At 40.9% G+C, this 22,728-nt stretch overlaps 1 protein-coding gene across 1 annotated transcript in view; it reads left to right on the top strand.

Annotated features, from left to right (window-relative positions):
• The window catches only part of LOC126109867 (unconventional myosin-Ib), a 458,138-nt gene that overhangs the window by 234,560 nt on the left and 200,850 nt on the right, over window positions 1-22,728 (top strand). The window contains exon 11 of the mRNA XM_049914933.1: window positions 22,260-22,489. Coding sequence (XP_049770890.1) covers window positions 22,260-22,489 — 230 coding nt within the window. The remainder of the gene's footprint in view (window positions 1-22,259; window positions 22,490-22,728) is intronic.

Genomic DNA, 22,728 nt, shown 5'->3' on the forward strand with positions numbered 1-22,728 from the left:
GTGGCAGGACAAGGCTTCCAGTCACAGTGTTAGGAGGCTGTGAGGAGGGAGAGGAGTGGGAAGGGTGAAAGATCAGTGGGTGTGTGGGCAGTGAGGTACACCAGTGAGGGTGACTGGACGAGAGTACAGAGGAGGTGGTACAAAAGAGGGGGAGGAGACTGTTGGGTGGAGGGTGTAGCCGCAGTAGGTTATTGTAGGTTGCAGCTGGGATAATTTCAGGAGTGGAGACTGTGTTATATGAATAACTCCAATCTGCACAGTTTAGAAGAGCTGGTGGTGGAGGGAAGGGTCCAGCTAGGCCAGCTGTGAAACTGCCATTGAAATTGATCTTGTTATGTTCAGCTGCATGTTGTGCCACCGAGTGGTCCACTTTGCTCTCAGCCACAGTTTGGCGGTGGCCATTTGTCCTGGAGGACAGCTGTTCGGTAGTCGTACCAACATAAAAGGGTGTGCAATGATTGCAACGGAGCTGGGATGTGACATGTCTGCTTTCACAGATGGCCTGGCCTCTGATGGGGTAGGACAGGACTGGAATAGGAACTTCCAGGTCGGTGGATTGGGCAGGTCTTGCACCTGGATCTACATCTGAATTTACATCTGTACTCTGAAAATGACAGTGAGGTGCGTGGTGGAGGGCACGTCCAACTGTACAAGTTATTAGTGTTTCTTCCTGTTCCATTGACTCATGGAGTGCAGGGAAAATGATTATTTGAATGCCTCTGTGTATGCAGTAATTATTTCAATCTTATCCTCATGATCCCTGTGTGAGCGATAGATAGGGAAATGTAGTATATTCCTAGAGTCACCATTTAAAGCCAGTTCTTGGAACTTTGTTAATAGACTTTCTTGGGATAGTTTACGTTTATCTTCAAGAGTCTTCCAGTTCAGTTCCTCCAGTATCTCTGTGACACCCTCCCACAAATTAAGCAAACCTGTGACCATTCATAATGCATTTCTGTATATACGTTCAATATATCCCGTTAGCCCTGTGTGGTATGGATCTCACACACTTGAGCAATATTCTGGAACTGGTCGCACGGTGACTTGTAAGTGATCTGCTTTGCAGACAGATTGCCCTTCCCCAGTATTCCACAATAGATTGAAGACTACTCTTTGCTTTACCGACAACTGAGCTGATGTGATCATACCATGTCATATCCGTACAAAGTGTTACAGCCATGTATTTGTATGAATTGGGCGATTCCAACAGTGCTCACTGATATTATAGTCACAGGATACTACATTTTTTCATTTTGTGAAGTGCAAAGTTTTACATTCCTGAACATTTAGAGCAAGTTGCCAATCTCTGCAACATGTTGAAATCTTATCAAGATCTGACTGAATATTTATGCAGCTTCTTTCAGCTAGTACTTAACTATAGATAACTGCATCATCTACAAAAAGCCTTATTTAACTATTAATATTGTCTGCAAGACCATTAATATACAACATGAACAGGGATATGATACCTGTGGCAAGGAATTGAGACTGGGAGTGGCACACAGATGTACTAGGATGTCATGAGGGTTAGGTTGGCGATGTAACATCACTTAGGATTGGGAACAATTGTAGGTAGAATGTCCCTCATTTTATGATGTGATGATCGAAAGTCAAAGACCAGACATAGGGTGTGGTTCAGTTGCCCCTGTCTGGGGTGGTTTCGGGTGACAAAGAGAGGTGGAGGTCAATGGCCATGAAGATGACACTCCTTTGGGGGGAGGGGGGGGGGGGTAGTGGGAGGATTGAGGGAGTTTGGGGAAATGGCATAGCATAGGAAATCTGTTTGTGGACTGGGCCTGTATGATAGTACCTGTGTGTGAAGACCTCTGAGACCTCCAGCTTACTGCACATGGGAGTTTCTGTCAGATATGCCGGCCCTGGGTGGCCAGGCTGTATGAGAGGGATTTTTTTCAGATATTCTTGATGGTTGGTGGGTTTATTGTGTACTGAGATGTGGATGGAGCCGTCAGGGAGGAGTAGGTTAACATACAGGATTGTGGTGTGCTGGGTTGAGGAGGATCAGGTGAAGCTGCTGGGAGAGGAGGTGTTGAGGTTGTGAATCAGTGAAGATAGGATGTCTTGGCCCTGAGCCCAGATCATGAAGATATCATCAATGAATCTGAACCAGACCGCAGGTCTGTCCAGTTATATCACAGGCTTATCCTACCCCATCAGAGGCCAGCCACATGTGAGAGCAGCCATGGCATATACCAGCCCGGCTGCAATCATAGCACAGTATTTTATATTGGTATGACTACATGCCAGCTGTCCACGAGGATGAATGGCCACTACCAAACTGTGCCCTGCCCAAGAGAAAAGTGGACCAACCTCTGGCATAACAATGCAGCTGAACATAACACGCTCGATTTTAATGGACGCTTCATAACCCAGGCTATCTGGAACCTGTCCTCCGCTACCAGCTTTTCTAAACTGCACAGATGGGAGTTGTCCTTACAATACACTCTCCTCACCCAAAATTATCCTAGCCTCAGCCTACAAACCTACCGTGCCCACACCCTCCACCCAACTGTTTCCACCCCTTCTGTCCTATCAACTCCTCCCAGCTCACATTCCCTCACCCTCATTCTAAGCAAGAAAGGAAAAGCAGAAAGGTGGAAGGAGTATATAGAGGGGCTATACAAGGGCGATGTACTTGAGGACAATATTATGGAAATGGAAGAGGATGTAGATGAAGATGAAATGGGAGATACTATACTGCGTGAAGAGTTTGACAGAGCACTGAAAGACCTGAGTCAAAACAACGCCCCGGGAGTAGACAACATTTCATTGGAACTACTGATGGCCTTGGAAGAGCCAGTCCTGATAAAACTCTACCATCTGGTGAGCAAGATGTATGAGACAGGCGAAATACTCTCAGATTTCGAGAAGAATATAATAATTCCAATCCCAAAGAAAGCAGGTGTTGACAGATGTGAAAATTACCGAACTATCAGTTTAATAAATCGCGCCTGCAAAATACTAACGCGAATTCTTTACAGACGAATAGAAAAACTGGTAGAAGCTGAGCTCGGGGAAGATCAGTTTGGATTCCATAGAAATGTTTGAACATGTGAGGCAATACTGACCCTACGACTTATCAAAAAAAATGGATTAAGGAAAGGCAAACCTACATTTCTAGCATTTGTAGACTTACAGAAAGCTTTTGACAATGTTGACTGGAATACTCTCTTCCAAATTCTAAAGGTAACAGGGGTAAAATACAGGGAGCGAAAGGCTATTTACAATTTGTACAGAAACCAGATGGCAGTTATAAGAGTCGAGGGGCATGAAAGGGAAGCAGCAGTTGGGAAGGGAGTGAGACAGGGTTGCAGCCTCTCCCCGATGTTATTCAATCTGTATATTGAGCAAGCAGTAAAGGAAACAAAAGAAAAATTCGGTGTAGGTATTAAAATCCATGGAGAAGAAATAAAAACTTTGAGGTTCGTCGATGACATTGTAATTCTGTCAGAGACAGCAAAGGCCTCGGAAGAGCAGTTGAACGGAATGGACAGTGTCTTGAAAGGAGGATATAAGATGAACATCAACAAAAGCAAAACAAGGATAATGGAATGTAGTCGAATTAAGTTGGGTGATGCTGAGGGAATTAGATTAGGAAATGAGATACTTAAAGTAGTAAAGGAGTTTTGCTATTTGGGGAGCAAAATAACTGATGATGGTTGGAGAAGAGAGGATATAAAATGTAGACTGGCAATGGCAAGGAAAGCGTTTCTGAAGAAGAGAAATTTGTTAACATCGAGTGTCAGGAAGTCGTTTCTGAATGTATTTGTATGGAGTGTAGTCATGTGTGGAAGTGAACCATGGATGATAAATAGTTTGGACAAGAAGAGAATAGAAGCTTTCAAAACATGGTGCTACAGAAGAATGCTGGAGATTAGATGGGTAGATCACATAACTAATGAGGAGGTATTGAATAGAATTGGGGAGAAGAGGAGTCTGTGGCACAACTTGACAAGAAGAAGGGACCGGTTGGTAGGACATGTTCTGAGGCATCAAGGAATCACAAATTTAGCATTGCAGGGCAGCGTGGAGGGTAAAAATAGTAGATGGAGACCAAGAGATGAATACACTAAGCAGTTTCAGAAGGATGTAGGTTGCAGTAAGTACTGGGAGATGAAGAAGCTTGTGCAGGATAGAGTAGCATGGAGAGCTGCATGAAACCAGTCTCTGGACTGAAGACCACAACAACAACAGCACCCTCGTTGTATGCCACTGTGTATTAATGCACCCACTGATCTTTCCCTGTTTTGTGCTCCTCTTCCTTTCAACAAAAAAACTGCTAAATGTGAGCTTTAGGCCAAAAACTTTTTTTGTATGGTAGAAAACACATATACATTCACACAAGCACAAATCAGACACATACATCATCAGTGGCCAGAGACAATGGTTGTGTGTGTGAGTTCTGCTTATGTGAGTGTTTTCTGCTCAACAGAAAGGCCTTTTGGCTGACTGCTTAAATGTGTAGCAGTCTTGTTTTTGTTGTGCCTCTTTGTGTCTCAATATCTCCTCTGTATCGTAACAATCTGTCATTTTCATAATTGTTGTCGTTTCTCTTAAATTATTTGCATTCTGTCAAGAGTTTCTTTACTATAACCATGAATGTGGCAGAAGTGTCTTTTATTGTGATTAATGTGTAGCATATCACATAGTTCAACAACAGATCAACTGGAAAACAGAAGTTTTTAAATGAGAGTGACATTTTTACACTGTCGCCATAATTTTATTAGATTTTCTCAATCACATCGCAGACACGCATCTAATTTCAGCATATTCGTATAGTACAAAGATTTTCGTAATCGACTTGGGATGATCTAGCCAGAACAAAGAATTTGCTTACTCCTGACAAAGAATTAAAGAAGTGACTAAGCAGACAAATCAAGACACTGTGATTATCAAATGTGAATTATGAACTTTTTTCTAGTGCACTATTGGCGAATATATATATATATAATTTACGGTTACACACCAGAACATTTGAGAAACCCCTAGTGTCATTTCATTTATTTTAGTTACATCCACTTTTTAAATGAGGAATAAATTAAAATAAAAATATATAAATTTTCTTGTGAAGGAAAATAAAGAAACTAAAACAGTGACAATAATTATTTTAAGTAATTGCAGTTGTATGTTGGAACATTCCAGAATAAAAGTTGACTATTTTTTCATACATTTATTTTTATTTAAATTTATATTTTTTTGTCTTTACTGACAAGAAGATGATAAGAACCTTTTAAATCTGTTGATGACAATTTGTTTTCACAATTTTTTGTTTTTGACAAAATTTTCACTATTTGTTTTGGTTACAGAATTATGTTACAGAATTTTTTAACTTAACAAACATAGTTAATTATCTACTTTTTGATCATGTAAATGCAGCTGGATTATTTAATAATTATCTACTTTTTGATCATGTAAATGCAGCTGGATTATTTAATAATCCAGCTGCATTTACATGATCAAAAAGTAGATAATTAACTAATGAATTGTAGTGTCAAACAACTTAAATTTATGTAAAATATGGGAAAGGCAACCACTTACCTATAAAGGACTGGTGTGTGGCACACCGAACCACTTAATAGAAAACTGTAAGCACTAGCTTTTGAGCTCTTGCTCTTTTTCTAGTGAGAGTACGTGCATTCACTCACATAGTCACGTATACACCAAAACATACATGCTGACAGTAACAACTGCAAGCTGCAAGCAAGAACTTGATAGCTAATTTTAACTATTTTCCATTATATGTTTCTGGTTGCCTTTCCTTTATTTTATGTGTTTTTCAATCCAGGAATTTTCATAACAGTCATTTAAACAAAGTTTCATGACTTTACAAGTTTACATGACACTTACTAAGACTCGAACTAATTAAATAATGGAAAGTTACGCTGTTTTTGACATATTTTTATCTTCAGAAATCATGTACTTACTTATTCCTCTCTATTTTAAAGTGAAGTTAATAGGATCACTAACTTTGAAGAGTATTATTTTTGCACATTATGACTGATAGGAATATTGACATTAAATAAAATCACTGTTGCTGTATAAGCTCCAATTTATCATATGTTCTTCGGAAGATGTGTATTGTTCATTCCAGGACTGAAATGGTATCACACTTCAGATCCCAAAGTGGTATCAGTTTCTTCATTTTGTTAAACTGGTGTAGTCTTGGTACATTACATGCTGTTGTTCTCGGGTAGCAAGCAGTGGCTGCAGGAATATACACTTTTGCAGAGCTGTTTGAAGTGTGTCAGCTGCTGGGGACGGACATGGCCAGCCTGACTGCAGGCCTCACGCAACGCACAGTGGCAGTGTGTGTGTCGTCCAAATGCTGCTCACCAGTGCCCCGATCTGTTGCGTCTGGCCTCAACACGCCCTCCCGCAGTGTTGCCAGAGGTAGTCTGTTCTGAGTTGCCAGAAGCATTCTTCCTGCTAAAGTCACACAAGAAACATCTTTTACTGATGCACCTCCCAAGAATATTAATATAGTGCTCACCAGCTAAGAAGCAAGTTCTCCAGTGTATTAGCAGAGAAGTAATTACCCTCATAGCGCCACGGATGGTGTAGTTGTAAAATCCCTCCCCTTTACAACCATTCTTTCTGTTGCAAAACTGGATATAAAGATTGTAGCTTTGGTTGCTTTCATAGGATTATTACCCCATACTTTAGACAGTACAATGAGGTGACAAAAGTCACGGGATAGCAGTATGCACGTATACAGTTGGCAGTAGTATCACATACACTAGGTATAAAAGTGCAGTGCTTTGGATGAGCTGTCATTTGTACCCACGTGATTCGTGTGAAAAGTTTCTGACCTGATTATGTTTGCATGATGGGAATTAACAGACTTTGAACATGGAATGGTAGTAGGAGCTAGATGCCTGGGACATTCAGCTTCAGAAGTCATTAGGGAATTCAATATTTCGATATCCACAGTGTCAGGAGTGTGCTGAGAATAGCTAATTTCAGACATTGCCCTTCACCACGGACAATGCTGTGACCGACGGCTCACTTAATGACCGAGAGCACTGGAATTTGCATAGCGTTGTCGGTGCTAACTGACCAGCAACGCTGCATGAAATAACCACAGAAATCAATAAAAGATGTACGACGAACGTATCTGTTAGGACATTGCATTCAAATTTTGCACCAATGGGCTGTGGTAGCAGATGACTGACGTGAATGCCTTTGCTAACAGCACGACATCGACTGGAGTGCCTCTCCTGGGATCGTGACAATACCAGTTGGGGCCTACATGACTAGGAAACCTTGGCCTTGTCAGGTGAGTCCCAATTCCAGTTGGTAAGAGCTGATGGCAGGGTTCAAATGTGGTGCAGACCTCATGAAACCGTGGACCAGGTAGTCAACAATGCATTGTGCAAGCTGGTGGTGGCTCCATAATGGTGTGTGCTGTGTTTACATAGAATGGACTGGATTCTCTGGTCCAGCCAAACTGATCATTGATGGGAAATGGCTATGTTTGGCTACTTGGAGACCATTTGCAGCCATCCATGGACTTCAAATTTTGTGGACGACAGTGCACCATTCACCAGCCCACTGCTGTTCGTGATTGGTGTGGAACCTTTGGGCATTTCAGGCAAATGATTTGGCCACCCAGATCGCCCATGTGAATCCCATCGAGCATTAGTGGGGCATAATCAAGGGGTCAGCTGGTGCACAAAATCCTGCACTGGCAAGACTTTTGCAATTACGGACAGCTATAGAGGCAGCCTGGGGCTTCCAATGAATTGTTGAGTCCATATTGCATCGAGTTGCTGCACTACACTGGGAAAAAGGAGGTTGGACTTGATATTAGGAGGTAGCCCGTGACTTTTGTCACCTCATCGTATATAAGGAATATTCAGTTGTAAGTCTTTTATGGCACTAAATCCTTCAAACCAAAATTGCCCACCTGTTTAGTCCATGCTGGAACTGATGTGAAGTTCCTGATTACTGGATAAAAGCTCAGATGATATCTATATTTAAAAAGAGGTGATAAACATTTGACAACAACTATGTGTATAGTATATGGAACAGTAATGAATGAAAATTACATTTTATACCAGACATGTCATTGATAAAAAAACGACGACATTTAAGATAGCGTCAGTCATGCACAAACATAATTGTTTCTTTGAAAATTCAGATTGCAACAAGAAGAGAATTTAAATTTGAGACACACATCACATCCATTGATTAAAAAGACAAAAATGGCCTCTAAGGATAATCTCTCCATCTTGTGGATGCTGTAAAAAGTTTTCATTATGACACAAAAATAACATTGATAAAAGAGAACCTACTACCTGAGGAAACGTTTATTAACCAAGGAGAATGTCAGGGCTGTAGTTTGTCCCCTATAATTTTTTATGTTAATGTAGATGATATAACTAGAAAGTACAATGTTATTTGTTGATGATCAGGTTACTATTCAGCAAATGGAGGATGACTTTCATATAGCTGTGTATTAGCCTCTAAGGATGTACTTTGGATATAACATCAAAATCTTTCAATGAAAAATGAAAACTGTGGCTTTTATAGTTACAGTGGCAAAGTGCTGAAAAGACTGCACACAGAATCATGATTTGAGGGGGGTTCTTGGTGCTCTGTTTCTATTTGAGCTAGGAACATGAGGTCTAAAGTTTTTGATTTAGCCTGGATCAGTGGATATTTGTGTAGCTCTTTGAACACCTGTCTTATTGTAGCTATGTTACGGTATATTAAGCGAAGTTTCAACAACAAGCAGGAGCTGGCTCCTAGGCAAATTGTATGAATCAATTAACTCCTTTTGCAAAAGCGCCATTGGCATTTTATGTGCAAAAACAATTGTCCTAAGTAACACCAGACTGGAGTGAGACTGTTGGCTCAAATTTGGTCTACCAATGTATCAGACCTTGGTCGAAGATAAGTTTTAACCATTTGAAAAAATCTTGCTTCATTTGGATTTTACGTGTGAAAGCATGTTTTTTCTGGGAGGTTTTTGAAGCATGCCACTCCTATGCTTCAAACATGTATATATCAGTCCAAACTTTGCACTTATATTTAAAAAGAAAGATAATGAGACTTACCAAACAAAAGCGCTGGCAGGTCGATAGACACACAAACAAACACAAACATACACACAAAATTCTAGCTTTCGCAACCAATGGTTGCCTCGTCAGGAAAGAGGGAAGGAGAAGGAAAGACAAAAGGATATGGGTTTTAAGGGAGAGGGTAAGGAGTCATTCCAATCCCGGGAGCGGAAAGACTTACCTTAGGGGGAAAAAAGGACAGGTATACACTCGCACACACACACATATCCATCCACACATACACAGACACAAAATGTCTGCTTGTGTCTGTGTATGTGTGGATGGATATGTGTGTGTGTGCGAGTGTATACCTGTCCTTTTTTCCCCCTAAGGTAAGTCTTTCCGCTCCCAGGATTGGAATGACTCCTTACCCTCTCCCTTAAAACCCATATCCTTTTGTCTTTCCTTCTCCTTCCCTCTTTCCTGACGAGGCAACCGTTGGTTGCGAAAGCTAGAATTTTGTGTGTATGTTTGTGTTTGTTTGTGTGTCTATCGACCTGCCAGCGCTTTTGTTTGGTAAGTCTCATCATCTTTCTTTTTAAATATATTTTTCCCACGTGGAATGTTTCCCTCTATTATATTCAAACTTTGCACTTAGATATATAAATGTATAAAATCAAAACCAAACTTTTTATCCAATAATCTTTATCTGTTGTAGAAATATGATGGTTTAAAGTTGAGCTAAATGTTGCACATAAAATCAAACAATGGAAACTCCAAGTAGGAATACTAGCAAAATAGGAAGATTGCTACTTACCGTAAAGAAGACACATTAAATTGCAGACAGGCACAGTTAAAAGACTCTTACGTAAAGCTTTCTGCCACAGCCCTTCGCCAGCAAAAGAGAAACACACACACCACTCATACACACAAGAAATCACATCTCATACACACATGACCACCACCTCCAGAGTCTTGGACTGGAATGCTAGTATCAGTTGTCACCAAAGTAAACAAAAATCTGCATTAGTTGCCATGTTATGGTGGTCTGATGTCAAAATTATGCTAGAGTAAAAGTTGGGAACCAGAATGAAAAATGCTCCTGTCATAGCACAAAAAAGGCTAATATGTCATGGGCAGAAAGGGATGTAAAAGAAGGTAACTAGCTTTTAAACTTATCTGGCAGCTTCAGAGACATTTAAATCAAAATGTCTTGACTTATTCATCCCTTTTTATGAGTTAACTCTACCTCCCCAGCCCAGTGAGCTTGCTTATATCCACCCCCTATTATATGTATGATGAGGGGTGTAAGAACAAACACACACAAATTTACATGCCTCTAGACTGAGATGAATCTACAGTAGGAAATATCCTAGAGTTGAGGTGCATTTATAATAGGAAGTATCTCAGAGTAAGGCTGCATGCATCCTAAACTTTAATGCCACATTGTATCATATTGTATGACATGACAAATGCCATATTGGATGACACGATGACAAGTTTATATGACATGACAACATGTGTCATGTTACTTTACTTGACACAATGCATTATATTACACGACATGGGCACTAATAATAACAAGGAAAAAAAAGTGTGGCTGTGTCAAGACGTTTTGATTTAAATGTCTTTGCAGCTGCCAGATAAGTCGAAAAGCTAGTTCCCTTCCTTTACATCCCTGTCTCTGCCCAGGACATATTCCTCTCTTTTGTGCTATAATAGGAGCATTACGCATTCTGGCAGGCGAATATCCAGCGCAAAAAAAAAAAAAAAAAAAAAAAAAAAAAGCTTCTAACATTCTTCACGGGTTTGCAGCCAGATCATGTTCTCATCCAGACACAGTATTTCGGCGGACCTGCTGGCCGCCATCTTCAGGTGAGTTAATGCTTGTGCACTGCTTCACCAGAACTTAATTCCAGCCACAATGACGGAAACCTTTATATACCACGGACAGAGCACTGCTCTTGCGTTAGGTGATGGGCAGTGCCTTCTGGCGGCAAGTAGACACGCAGCGCGCCAGTGGGAGAAGACAATGGAAACGATAAATCGCACGAGTTACAAGAATCCAATGATCGAAAAGAAGACCATTATGGTTTAATGTCGGATGATATACTTCATCCAAAATTTCAAGAACTTTAAGAAAATATGATATTAAAAGTATTTTTACGCTGGTGGCCAAGACTAGAACCCTTCTTGGCTCAGTTAAAGATAATTTGGGCTTGAGGAAGCCCGGGGTTTATGAAATTCTGTGTCACTTTGGAAAGAAGTATATTGGTCAAACTATTCAGGACCGGTGTGTGGAACATCATCGGCACACTCGGTTGTCCCAGCCTGAAATGTCGGCAGTGGCAGAACACTGCCTTAACGGAGGACACAGGATGATGTATGACAAGATACGGTTGATCTCTCCTGCTTCCCCCTATTGGGAATGTGTTCTTAAAGAATCCATTGAAATTAGATTAGCAAGTAATATTATTAACATGGATAAAGGCTTTCCTCTAAGTAAGATGTGGAATCTGATTACATTAAACAACAATGGTTTTCTTTTCCATCATTGGATTCTTCTAACTAGTGCTGTTGCAATTTATCGTTTCCACCGTCTTCTCCAACTGGCGCGCTGCATGTCTACTTGCCGCCAGGAGGTGCTGCCCATCATCTCATGCACGCATGGTGCTCTGTCCGTGGTGTGTAAAGGTTTCCATCTTTGTGCCTGGAATTCAGTACCGGTGAGGCAGTGCACTAGCATTAACTCACCTGAAGATGGCGGCCGGCTGGTCTGCCGAAATATTGTGTCTATAATAGAGGGAAACATTCCACGTGGAAAAAATATATCTAAAAAGAAAGATGATGAGACTTACCAAACAAAAGCACTGGCAGGTCGATAGACACACAAACAAACACAAACATACACACAAAATTCTAGCTTTCGCAACAAACGGTTGCTTCGTCAGGAAAGAGGGAAAGACGAAAGGATGTGGGTTTTAAGGGAGAGGGTAAGGAGTCATTCCAATCCCGGGAGCGGAAAGACTTACCTTAGGGGGAAAAAAGGACAGGTATACACTCGCACACACACACATATCCATCCGCATATACACAGACACAAGCAGACATTTGTAAAGGCAAAGAGTTTGGGCAGAGATGTCAGTCGAGGCGGAAGTACAGAGGCAAAGGTGATGTTGAAAGACAGGTGAGGTATGAGCGGCGGCAAATTGAAATTAGAAATTAGCGGAGATTGAGGCCTGGCAGATAGCGAGAAGAGAGGATATGCTGAAGGGCAAGTTCCCATCTCCGGAGTTCTGACAGGTTGGTGTTAGTGGGAAGTATCCAGATAACCCGGACGGTGTAACACTGTGCCAAGATGTGCTGGCCGTGCACCAAGGCATGTTTAGCCACAGGGTGATCCTCATTACCAACAAACACTGTCTGCCTGTGTCCATTCATGCGAATGGACAGTTTGTTGCTGGTCATTCCCACATAGAAGGCTTCACAGTGTAGGCAGGTCAGTTGGTAAATCATGTGGGTGCTTTCACACGTGGCTCTGCCTTTGATCGTGTACACCTTCTGGGTTACAGGACTGGAGTAGGTGGTGGTGGGAGGGTGCATGGGACAGGTTTTACATCGGGGGCGGTTACAAGGGTAGGAGCCAGAGGGTAGGGAAGGTGGTTTGGGGATTTCATCGGGATGAACTAAGAGGTTACGAAGGTTAGGTGGATGGTGGAAAGACACTCTAGGTGGAGTGGGGAGGATTTCATGAAGGATGGATTTCATTTCAGGGCAGGATTTGAGGAAGTCGTATCCCTGCTGGAGAGCCACATTCAGAATCTGGTCCAGTCCCGGAAAGTATCCTGTCACAAGTGGGGCACTTTTGGGGTTCTTCTGTGGAAGGTTCCGGGTTTGAGGAGATGAGTAAGTGGCTCTGGTTATTTGCTTCTGTACCAGGTCAGGAGGGTAGTTACGGGATGTGTCTGGATGACAACATGATCTGGCTGCAAAACCGTGAAGAATATCAGCAGTTATTACACCGGGAAAGTCTACGAAATCACATCAAAAATGCCACTAGTAAATAGACCTGTTGAACATGTGTCTCACTTACAGTATCTTAACTGCAACACAAGAATGGCATTGCTCATTATATTTATTGTAAATTAAGTACCATGCCGTATATGGAACAGTGTGAAGAACATTACATAAGAAAAAGACAAAAGAAACAAGAATGAAATTTTATAAAGTGGTGGCTGTGACATTTGTGCTGCATGGTTCAGAGGTGTGGCTGATGAGTGCTAAATATCTTAGTGAGATGCAGGGGTCAGAAATGAAATTGCTGAGATCCTTGAAAGGCTACATGATATTGTTAAACCTAATAATGATGATGTGTGGAGAGAACTGGATATCCTTACAACAGAAGATGGAATTGGCCAAAGAGATGGCTCTTACACCTGAACACACAGCAAGAAGGAAAAGCAGTATATTGCTCCCTCCTATGTATATCTTGTGAAGAGACCATGAGGATAAAATCAGAGAGATTAGAGCCCACACAGAGGCATACTGACAATCTTTCTTTCCATGAGCAATACGAGACTGGAATAGAAGGGAGAACCGATAGAGGTACTCAAGGTACCCTCTGCCACACACCGTCAGGTGGTTTGCGGAGTATGGGTGTAGATGTAGATGTAGATGTACCAGGAAATGTTTTATCATATGGACCAAATGGTGGAATATATAATGGAAGGCCAAGGAAATGTTGTCATGAACTTCATCAGAGGCTTGAATGAGCTAATCGCCTACTTTTATGAAAGAAGAAGAAGAAGGAGAAAAAGAAGAAGAAGAAAGCATTTAAGTCAACATAGCCAAGCATACAGAACTGTTCCAGACATTTGAATTTTTTAGCATGATTTGGTAACAGTACTCATACAAAACAATATGCCTGCTTACAGTTTACTGTGACTGATCTCAATCATGTATTTTCTTTGACAGCAGTGGCAACATCTCGTCAATTTTTCTTCTTTAAGCTATAAAAATTATGTAAGTATGGAAGATTGGCAAACACAAATGTAAAATAAATGTCATATTATTGTAAATTCACATAAATGGAGTCATGAAATCCCTGCCGTCTTCATTAGCTCATAAGCATGAGACTACTGATGTGTTATATAGTTGTATAAAAAGTAATGCAGAAAGAAACACATAAATACATTGTTGTACATGTGCAGACTGAAGTGACAAATGAAAATTTGTGCTAAGACTGGAATATGAACCCAGGTCTTCTGCGTTCGGCCTCGGTATAAATTTTCATTCATCACTTCAGTCTGTATATGTTCATCATATATGTCTGAGACTTGGAAAGGTCTCTGAAACCATACAGTTCATTTGACATAGGTACATTGACATAGGTACGTTCCAGGTGTGTTTAAATCATTTTACAGATACACACAATAATCATGCTTGTGTATGGCACCAACAATCTCTTCAATGCAGATGCACATAGGCTCGAACTTCCAAAGAAATCAGCAAAATGCCATGAGCAATGAGCATAATGTGCAAGGGACACTACCTAAGTTGAGAATTGGGGCACGATTGGAGGTGTCCTAGGATAGTCCGTGCTTTTGCGATGACCACAGTGTCCGAATGGCTTAGTGGTCAGAGCATCTGCTTAGCTAGCAGGAGACCCAGGTTCGAATCCCAGTCCAGCACAAATTTTCAGCTTTTCCTATTGATTGAAATCAATGCCTACTCACATGCAATGTCTGTAATTCCTTGGTGTCTTAATGTGGAACTGACCATTAGATAATCTCAGTGTGTGGACACACCAGAATAAAACAAGGCAGAGAGTATTGTGTTGTCAGTGAACAAGCAGTAACAGCTAAACTGGTAGGTCAGTAGAGTTCAGGGATTTCAAATACTTTCTAGTCATTGGATATCAGCAGAGTAACAAAATGGTCTGGAACATTTCAACGCTTCTAAAGCTGTGCAAATTGGCAGTCGGTGATGTGAATGTGAAGTGAAAACATGAACGAAAAACTGCAGCTAAATCATGACCATGTAGACTTCACATATTGATGGAAAGGGACCGTCAACCACACATATAGATGGAAAGGGACCGTCAACCATGCAGAGGACAGTTCAAAAAATTTGATCCGCTAGTGTTTTGTGTTTGGCCCCTGTCAGTCTCACAGATTTATTAATAACAACACTGAGTGTAGCATTCTAAATTCATTACATACTGAACATCATGTACTGTTGTTTGGATTTTTTAAAATGAGTGATGAAGCAATTCACAGGCATCACCTGTGACCCCTCAGAGAAAAAGGGTTACAGTATGTGGTAAAATATTTATGACATTTAGTTTCATAGATGCTCAGTTTGAAGCACAATGCTTGGCAAAAAGGTACAAGACTAGTACTGTGAATTTGTTCCCCATTGTCAAATAGTGATGGTTGTGTTTCCACACACAATGCATTTATTTCTTCCACTGCTCAAAGCATTTCGGCATGTGGTAATTTTTTTCCCACGACAGTGTGCAGGAGCTCTCCCTTACTTGTCAGAGGGCAAGAATGTATCTGGAGTAAACTGCTTGTCTGCCACATTGTCATTTGAATCTGATGGAAAGTGGCAGAGTACAAGGACATACTTCAAGATCAAAAATTATTTGTGCACTAACATGGCATAGCAAATAGTTTGTTAATCACACAAGCACTCTTGACTTTACATCTTTTTTAATGTTTTATCCTTTATAATGTTTCATTTGCATTCAGGATAAGCATTCCAATTATTCTCCAAAGAAAAAAGAAGCATACAATGTGTGTATCATACATGGACAGTGACAGATTAGCAAAATTGCATGGGTCTATAGCATTTACTTGACAGTTTTACTATAAAATTCTGTGTGCCCCCTACACTGCAACTTAGTGTGCTGGTGTTTTTTTTTTTTTTAGTTTTTTTGTCCAGTTTAAATGCTTCAAATATTGTTGATAGACATCATTATTGCAACTACCCCAAGTCCAAGGCTTTCCTGGCATATACAGGGTGGTCCATTGATAGTGACTGGACCAAATGCCTCAAGAAATAAGCATCAAACAAAAAAACTACGCAGAATTAAACTCATCTAGCTTTGAAGGGGGAAACCAGATGGCACTATGGTTGGCCTGATAGATAGTGCTGCCATATGTCAAACAAATATCAACTGCGTTTTTTAAAAATAGGAACCCCTATTTTTTATTACATGTATAGTACGTAAAGAAATATGAATGTTTTAGTTGGACCAGTTTTTTCGCTTTGTAATAGTCACAAACGTATAAGTACGTGGTATCACATAACATTCCGCCAGTGCAGGCGGTATTTGCTTCGTGATACATTACCAGTGTTAAAATGGACCTTATACCAATTGCGGAAAAGGTTGATATCGTGTCGATGTATGGCTATTGTGATCAAAATGCCCAACGGGCATGTGCTATTTATGCTGCTCGGTATCCTGGATGACATCATCCAAGTGTCCGAACCTTTTGCCAGATAGCTACATTATTTAAGGAAACAGGAAGTGTTCAGCCACATGTGAAATGTCAACCTTGACCTGCAGCAAATGATGATGCCCAAGTAGGTATTTTAGCTGCTGTCGCGGCTAATCCGCACATCAGGAGCAGACAAATTGTGCGAGAATCAGGAATCTCAAAAATGTCAGTGTTAAGAATGCTACATCAACATCGATTGCACCTGTACCATATTTCTATGCAACAGGAAATGCATCGTGATGACATTGAATGGTGTGTACAGTTCTGCCACTGGGCACAAGAGAAATTACGGGACGATGACAGATTTTTTGCATGCGTTCTATTTAGCGACGAAGCATCATTCAGCAACAGCGGTAACGTAAACCAGAATAATATGCACTATTGGGCAACGGAAAATCCATGATGGCTGTGACAAGTGGAACATCAGCGACTTTGGCGGGTTAATGTATGGTGCGGCATTATTGGAGGAAGGATAATTGGCCCCCATTTGATCGATGGCAATCTAACGGGTGCAATGTATGCTGATTTCCTACATAATGTCCTACCGATGTTACTACAAGATGTTTCACTGCATGACAGAATGGCGATGTATTTCCAGCATGATGGATGTCTGACACATAGCTCACGTGTGGTTGAAGCGGTATTGAATAGCATATTTCATGACAGGTGGATTGGTCGTCAAAGCACCTTACCGTAGCCCACACGTTCACCAGATCTGACTTCCCCGGATTTCTTTCTGTGGGGAAAGCTGAAGGATATTTGCTATTGTGCTCCACTGACAACCCCTGACAACATGTGTCAGCGCATTGTCAATGCATGTGCGAACATTATGGAAGGTGAACTACTCGCTGTTGAGAGGAATGTCGTTACACGTATTGCCAAATGCATTGAGGTTGATGGACATCATTTTGAGTATTTATTGCATTAATGTGGTATTTACAGGTAATCATGCTGTAACAGCATGTGTTCTCAGAAATGATAAGTTCACAAAGGTACATGTATCACATTGGAACAACCAAAATAAAATGTTCAAACGTACCTACGTATTTTAATTTAAAAATATACCTGTTACCAACTGTTCATCTAAAATTGTGAGCCATATGTTTGTGACTATTACAGCGCCATCCATCACAAAGCGAAAAAAGTGGTCCAACTAAAACATTCATTTTTCTTTACATACTACACGAATATGTAATAAAAAAATGGTGGTTTATATTTAAAAAAACACACAGTTGATATCTGTTTGACCTATGGCAGCGCCATAGTGCCATCTGGTTTCCCCCTTCAAGCTAGAAGAGTTTCGTTCTTTGTAGTTTTTTCATTTGACGCTTATTTCGTGAGATATTTGGCCCGGTCACGATCAATTGACCACCCTGTATATCACTGGGCTCGAGTTTAATTGCTTCAAATATTGTTGCTTAGCATCATTATTGCAACTGCACTGAGTCAGAGGCTTTCCTGGTGCATATATCATTGGGCCTGGCCCTCAGACAGAAACACTGTGCGCGTGTCTTGCTATACTGTGTGACTGATTAGATTAGATTAGGTTAGATTCAGTTTTTGTTCCATAGACCCAAAAAAATGAGATGATTCTTGTGGGTGTGGAACATGTCAGAAAGTATAACATAAAAACATGAAACATTTGAATATAATAGTTACTATTCTGATCATTTATCTGGAGGTAGTCGAAATAGGTTAATACAATACAGTAAACTGGAACAGCTAATGAAACTTCCTGGCAGATTAAAACTATTTGCCGGACCGAGACTCGAACTCGGGACCTTTGCCTTTCGCAGGCAAGTGCTCTACCATCCCCCAGGCTGTGGCTAAGCCATGTCTCCGCAATATCCTTTCTTTCAGGAGTGCTAGTTCTGTAAGGTTCACAGGAGAGCTTCTGTAAAGTTTTGAAGGTAGGAGACAAGGTACCGGCAGAAGTAGAGCTGTGAGGATGGGGCGTGAGTCGTGCTTGGGTAGCTCAGTTGGTAGAGCACTTGCCCGCGAAAGGCAAAGGTCCCGAGTTTGAGTCTCAGTCCAGCACACAGATTTAGTCTGCCTGGAAGTTTCGTATCAGCGCACACTCCTCTGCAGAGTGAAAATCTCATTCTGGAACAGCTAATATTTACAGAATTAACACACTGTCAGAATGATACACTTTTATGCACTGTTGATAAGTTTATCATATACAAAATACTTAATCTTGACTGTTGTGACCAAGTGTTGTCAAAACTGGATTCTAACAGCTATTTTTACTTAAGCTGGCTTAACAGTCTCTGTTAAGATAGTTGCCTATCAAAAAGTCTTTCAAACTCTGTTTAAACCGTGCTTTATCTGAAACCAGCTTTTTAATGGTTGCTGGCATTTTATGAAAAATGTATGTTCCTGAATATTGGACCCCTTTCTGGACCAAGGTAAGTGATTTTAGGTCTTTATGTAGATTGTTCTTATTCCTGGTATTGATCCTATGTATTGAGCTATTGGTTGGAAATAGAGATGCATTACTTGCAACAAATTTCATTAAGGAATAAATGTGGTTAGAATACAAAGTTCCTGGTTAGAATACAAAGTTCCTTGAACAGTTTTCTACAAGATGTTCTTGAATTTACAACACAAATTATTCTTATCACACATTTTTGCACCCTAAAAACTTTTGCTCAGTTTGATGAGATGCCCCAGAATATGATCCCATATGACATAATAGAATGAAAGTAAGTAAAGTATGCAAGTTTTTTTATATTTATATCCACTAGATCTGACATCATTCTCAGGGCAAATACCAACTTGTTTAGGCGCTTAAGCAATTCTGTGGTATGGCCTTCCCAACTGAATTTATTATCGAGTTGCAATCCCAGACATTTATGAACTAAGTGTTCAGGTGTTATCTTCTGAGTTTCCAGTCGAGTTTCCATTTGGTATGGTATACATGAAGGATCAATGAATGTTTTTTGTGTTAAACTATGCAAAAACAGAATCATATATGGAATGTCGGCTGAATTCATACGAAAATTTCCCAGTGTTCATATTCCCAATGATATGCAGATTAGTGGTGAAATTTGAAGAGACTGGATCTGTGTTACACAAACGAAGGCCTAGAGAACTTATTGTTTTAACCAAAAATAAATTAGATGAAATAGGGGAGGACTTGGAAAGAAATCTGAGAAAATCTCTGTGCCTTTTGGCACATCAGACTTGTTTGTCAAAAGCATCTGCTCACAGAGCTGTGCACTAACTGAAACTGAAACCATACAAAATAACGGCAGTGCATCAACTGAGGAACTCAAATACTGTTGCTCGATGTCATTGCAACTGGCTGTTACAGGCTGTGCACGATGGGGAAGTTGATCCTGAGATACTTGTTTTCTCTGATGAAGCATGTCAGAGTACATAAATCCTCAGAACAATCGATGTTTGAGCTCCAAAAATCCTCATGAATTACATCAACAACCTTGCACGATATGAAAACAGGAGTGTGGTGTGCAATTAGTGCAAGATGAGTTACTGGAGCAATCTTTTTCCACGAAACAATACATATTGACATGTACATGAACAGTTTGAGAATTAACACCTGATGGAGAGATGTATGGTTATTTCATGTAGGACAATGCAAGATCACACATTGCCAATGCTTCTAAGACAGCAATATGAAGTGTCTTTGGTGACAGAATAACTGACTGGCCTCCTTGTTCTCTGGATCTAAATCCATGTGATTGTTATCTTTGGGGAATGTTAAAAGACAATGTGTATGCAAGCAATCACCACACACTCAAAGAATTGGAAGACAGGGTTTGGCTGGTCATTTCCCACATTCCGGCAGCTGAACTTTGTCGAGTGTTTGCGAATGAGTTCAGAAGGTGTCAGGCTGTTCTTACCACAAGGGACATCATTTTGAGTACCTTCTGTAAATAAAGGTAATCAGATAACAACGTTGTTTATGCTTAACTCAGGGGAAGCATATGTGCAACTGACTATTGCCAGATTAGTGTCCAAGAGTCATGTGTGTTGGCAGCCAGTGGATGTGATGGCAGCTGCTGGTGGCCATATCACGTGACCTGCCAGGTGTCTTTCATGAGACACCCTGTGCTTTTGATCAGATAGTTTGTATTGGATGTTAGTGATCTGGCAGTCAATAATAATATTAACTTCAAACTTTTTGCAGATGATGAAGTTATATACACTATTCAAAACAACTACAGGGACAAAAATTTGATCAAATGCACCGTGTACATAGTCCACAATTAAGATATATCCTGTTGCTCTTAGTTTTCTGACGTGTTTTAATAATAAGAACAATCTTCCACAATACTTTTAAAAGCCACAGCTTTGTGGCAGTATTCAGGCATATCATGTTATGCCTAAGACTGGAATGAATGAGCAGTGTCTCACTCTGCCATCTAGTGCGTGTGAATAATGAGTGCATCTCTATACTCTTTGCGTAAGTTTCATCAAACAGGAGGTATCTGCCTGAGGCAGAATGTATTCCAGAAGTGACATTACTAATTAAGTGTTGGTGCAGTGTTTACAGAACTTAGTTTAGCTTCACCTGTTGTTGTAAAGGTTTGGAAACAATTTCGTGAAACCAGTACGTACACAAGAAAGCCAAAGCAAGGAATAAAATGGAAAATCTTGGCCAGAGACAACCGATATGTGGTTCACTGTTCTGTCCACCAGCCCACTGCAGCTGCCCAGGACCTACAAAATGATCTAAGAGCAGCAACTAGTCACAATGTTACTGACCAAACAGTATACAACAGACTCCGAGAGGCCAGTTTAAGACCAAGGAAACCTCATCACGTCCCTCAATTAACTGCTTGGCATATGAGATATTGACTTTGATTTTCCGAGGAATGTAGGCACTGGCTTCTGCGTCACTGCTGCAATGTATTGCTTGTGAATTATGGTGATTTCATTACCAAATGGATCCAAACAGGACCAATGCGCTGTTAGTTTTTCCTTGGTTGCTGAAGGACAAATGCCAGTAGACATCCATTGGAGACTGAAGAATGTGTATGGGGCAACACATCTCTCGAAAACCACCATTGTGGAATGGTGTGCCAAGCTCTGTGCTGTTTGTGGTTCACCACAGGATACTGTTCAATCTGGGAGTCCAACCTCTACTGGGAGATTAAAGTGGCAGACACTCGAGCATCCGCGATATAGTCTCAATCTCTCTTCATGTGAATATCACGCCTTTGGTCCCTAAAAAAGGCCTCGAACGGTAGACAATTCCTGTTGCACGAGGATATGCAGTAGGCAGTTACGGACGTCTCTGTGCAGCAGGACACAGTGTTTTACTAAACAGGTATCTTCAACCTGGTGTATCATTGGGATCATTGTTCATGGTGATTTTACCTCATTGGCATACCAATGCTGGACTGTACAGCCTCTGAAGAAAAACTTTTTGACTGTCCCTTACAGTACAACCTCATATGTATTGCTTCCATTGGAACTGCAAAGGTGAGTTTAGACTAACAGTGTGCAAAGAGGCACTTAAGCAAGTGTTCCTTTGGTGCTTTGTACACTGATTCACTGGGAAGAAAACTTAACATTTTGTCCAATCAAAAGTATCCTCTCCTGCTCAAATTACACTAGTTTTCAGAGTCTTGATGGAGATATAGCTGACCTGCTGCACTTGCTGTGTGGCAGCACTTCCAAATAGTGAATGTCAGTGCACCTACCGAGCACTTAGCATAGCTTACGGAAGTCACTTTTTCTGACGCGTAACTCATTTATTCGACAGAGCTGTACGATGTGTGCGAACTGCTCGGAACGGAGCAGGGTGCACTGCAGACGGCCCTCACATCACGGACACTGCTGCCGGGGACGGTTTCCGGCACAGATGATGGTGAGGAGCCCGTCACGGCAGAGCTCAGTGCCGGCGAAGCGACACACGCCCGGGACGCGCTCTGCAAGGCACTGTACAGCCGCCTCTTCACGTGGCTCGTTACCAGGATCAATGACAGCACAAAGGTGAGTTTAAGGCAGTGTGTTTCTTCTTGCAATCTGGAGTGATGTAAAGAGAAATTCAGAAAAAAATAAATACTGTCCGTATAGATTAAGTGATTGGTTGAGTGAATATGTTTGCATGGGGCTGTTCAAAAGAAAAGGTGCAAAGCAACACTGTGGATATAATTGAAATCTCATTCAAAACTAAACACGAGAGGTCTGAGCACAACTATCCCACTGTTTCACAAACCAATGTATTCCCT

The sequence above is a fragment of the Schistocerca cancellata genome, chromosome 12 (assembly GCF_023864275.1).
Source record: "Schistocerca cancellata isolate TAMUIC-IGC-003103 chromosome 12, iqSchCanc2.1, whole genome shotgun sequence".
Taxonomy (NCBI): domain Eukaryota; kingdom Metazoa; phylum Arthropoda; class Insecta; order Orthoptera; family Acrididae; genus Schistocerca; species Schistocerca cancellata.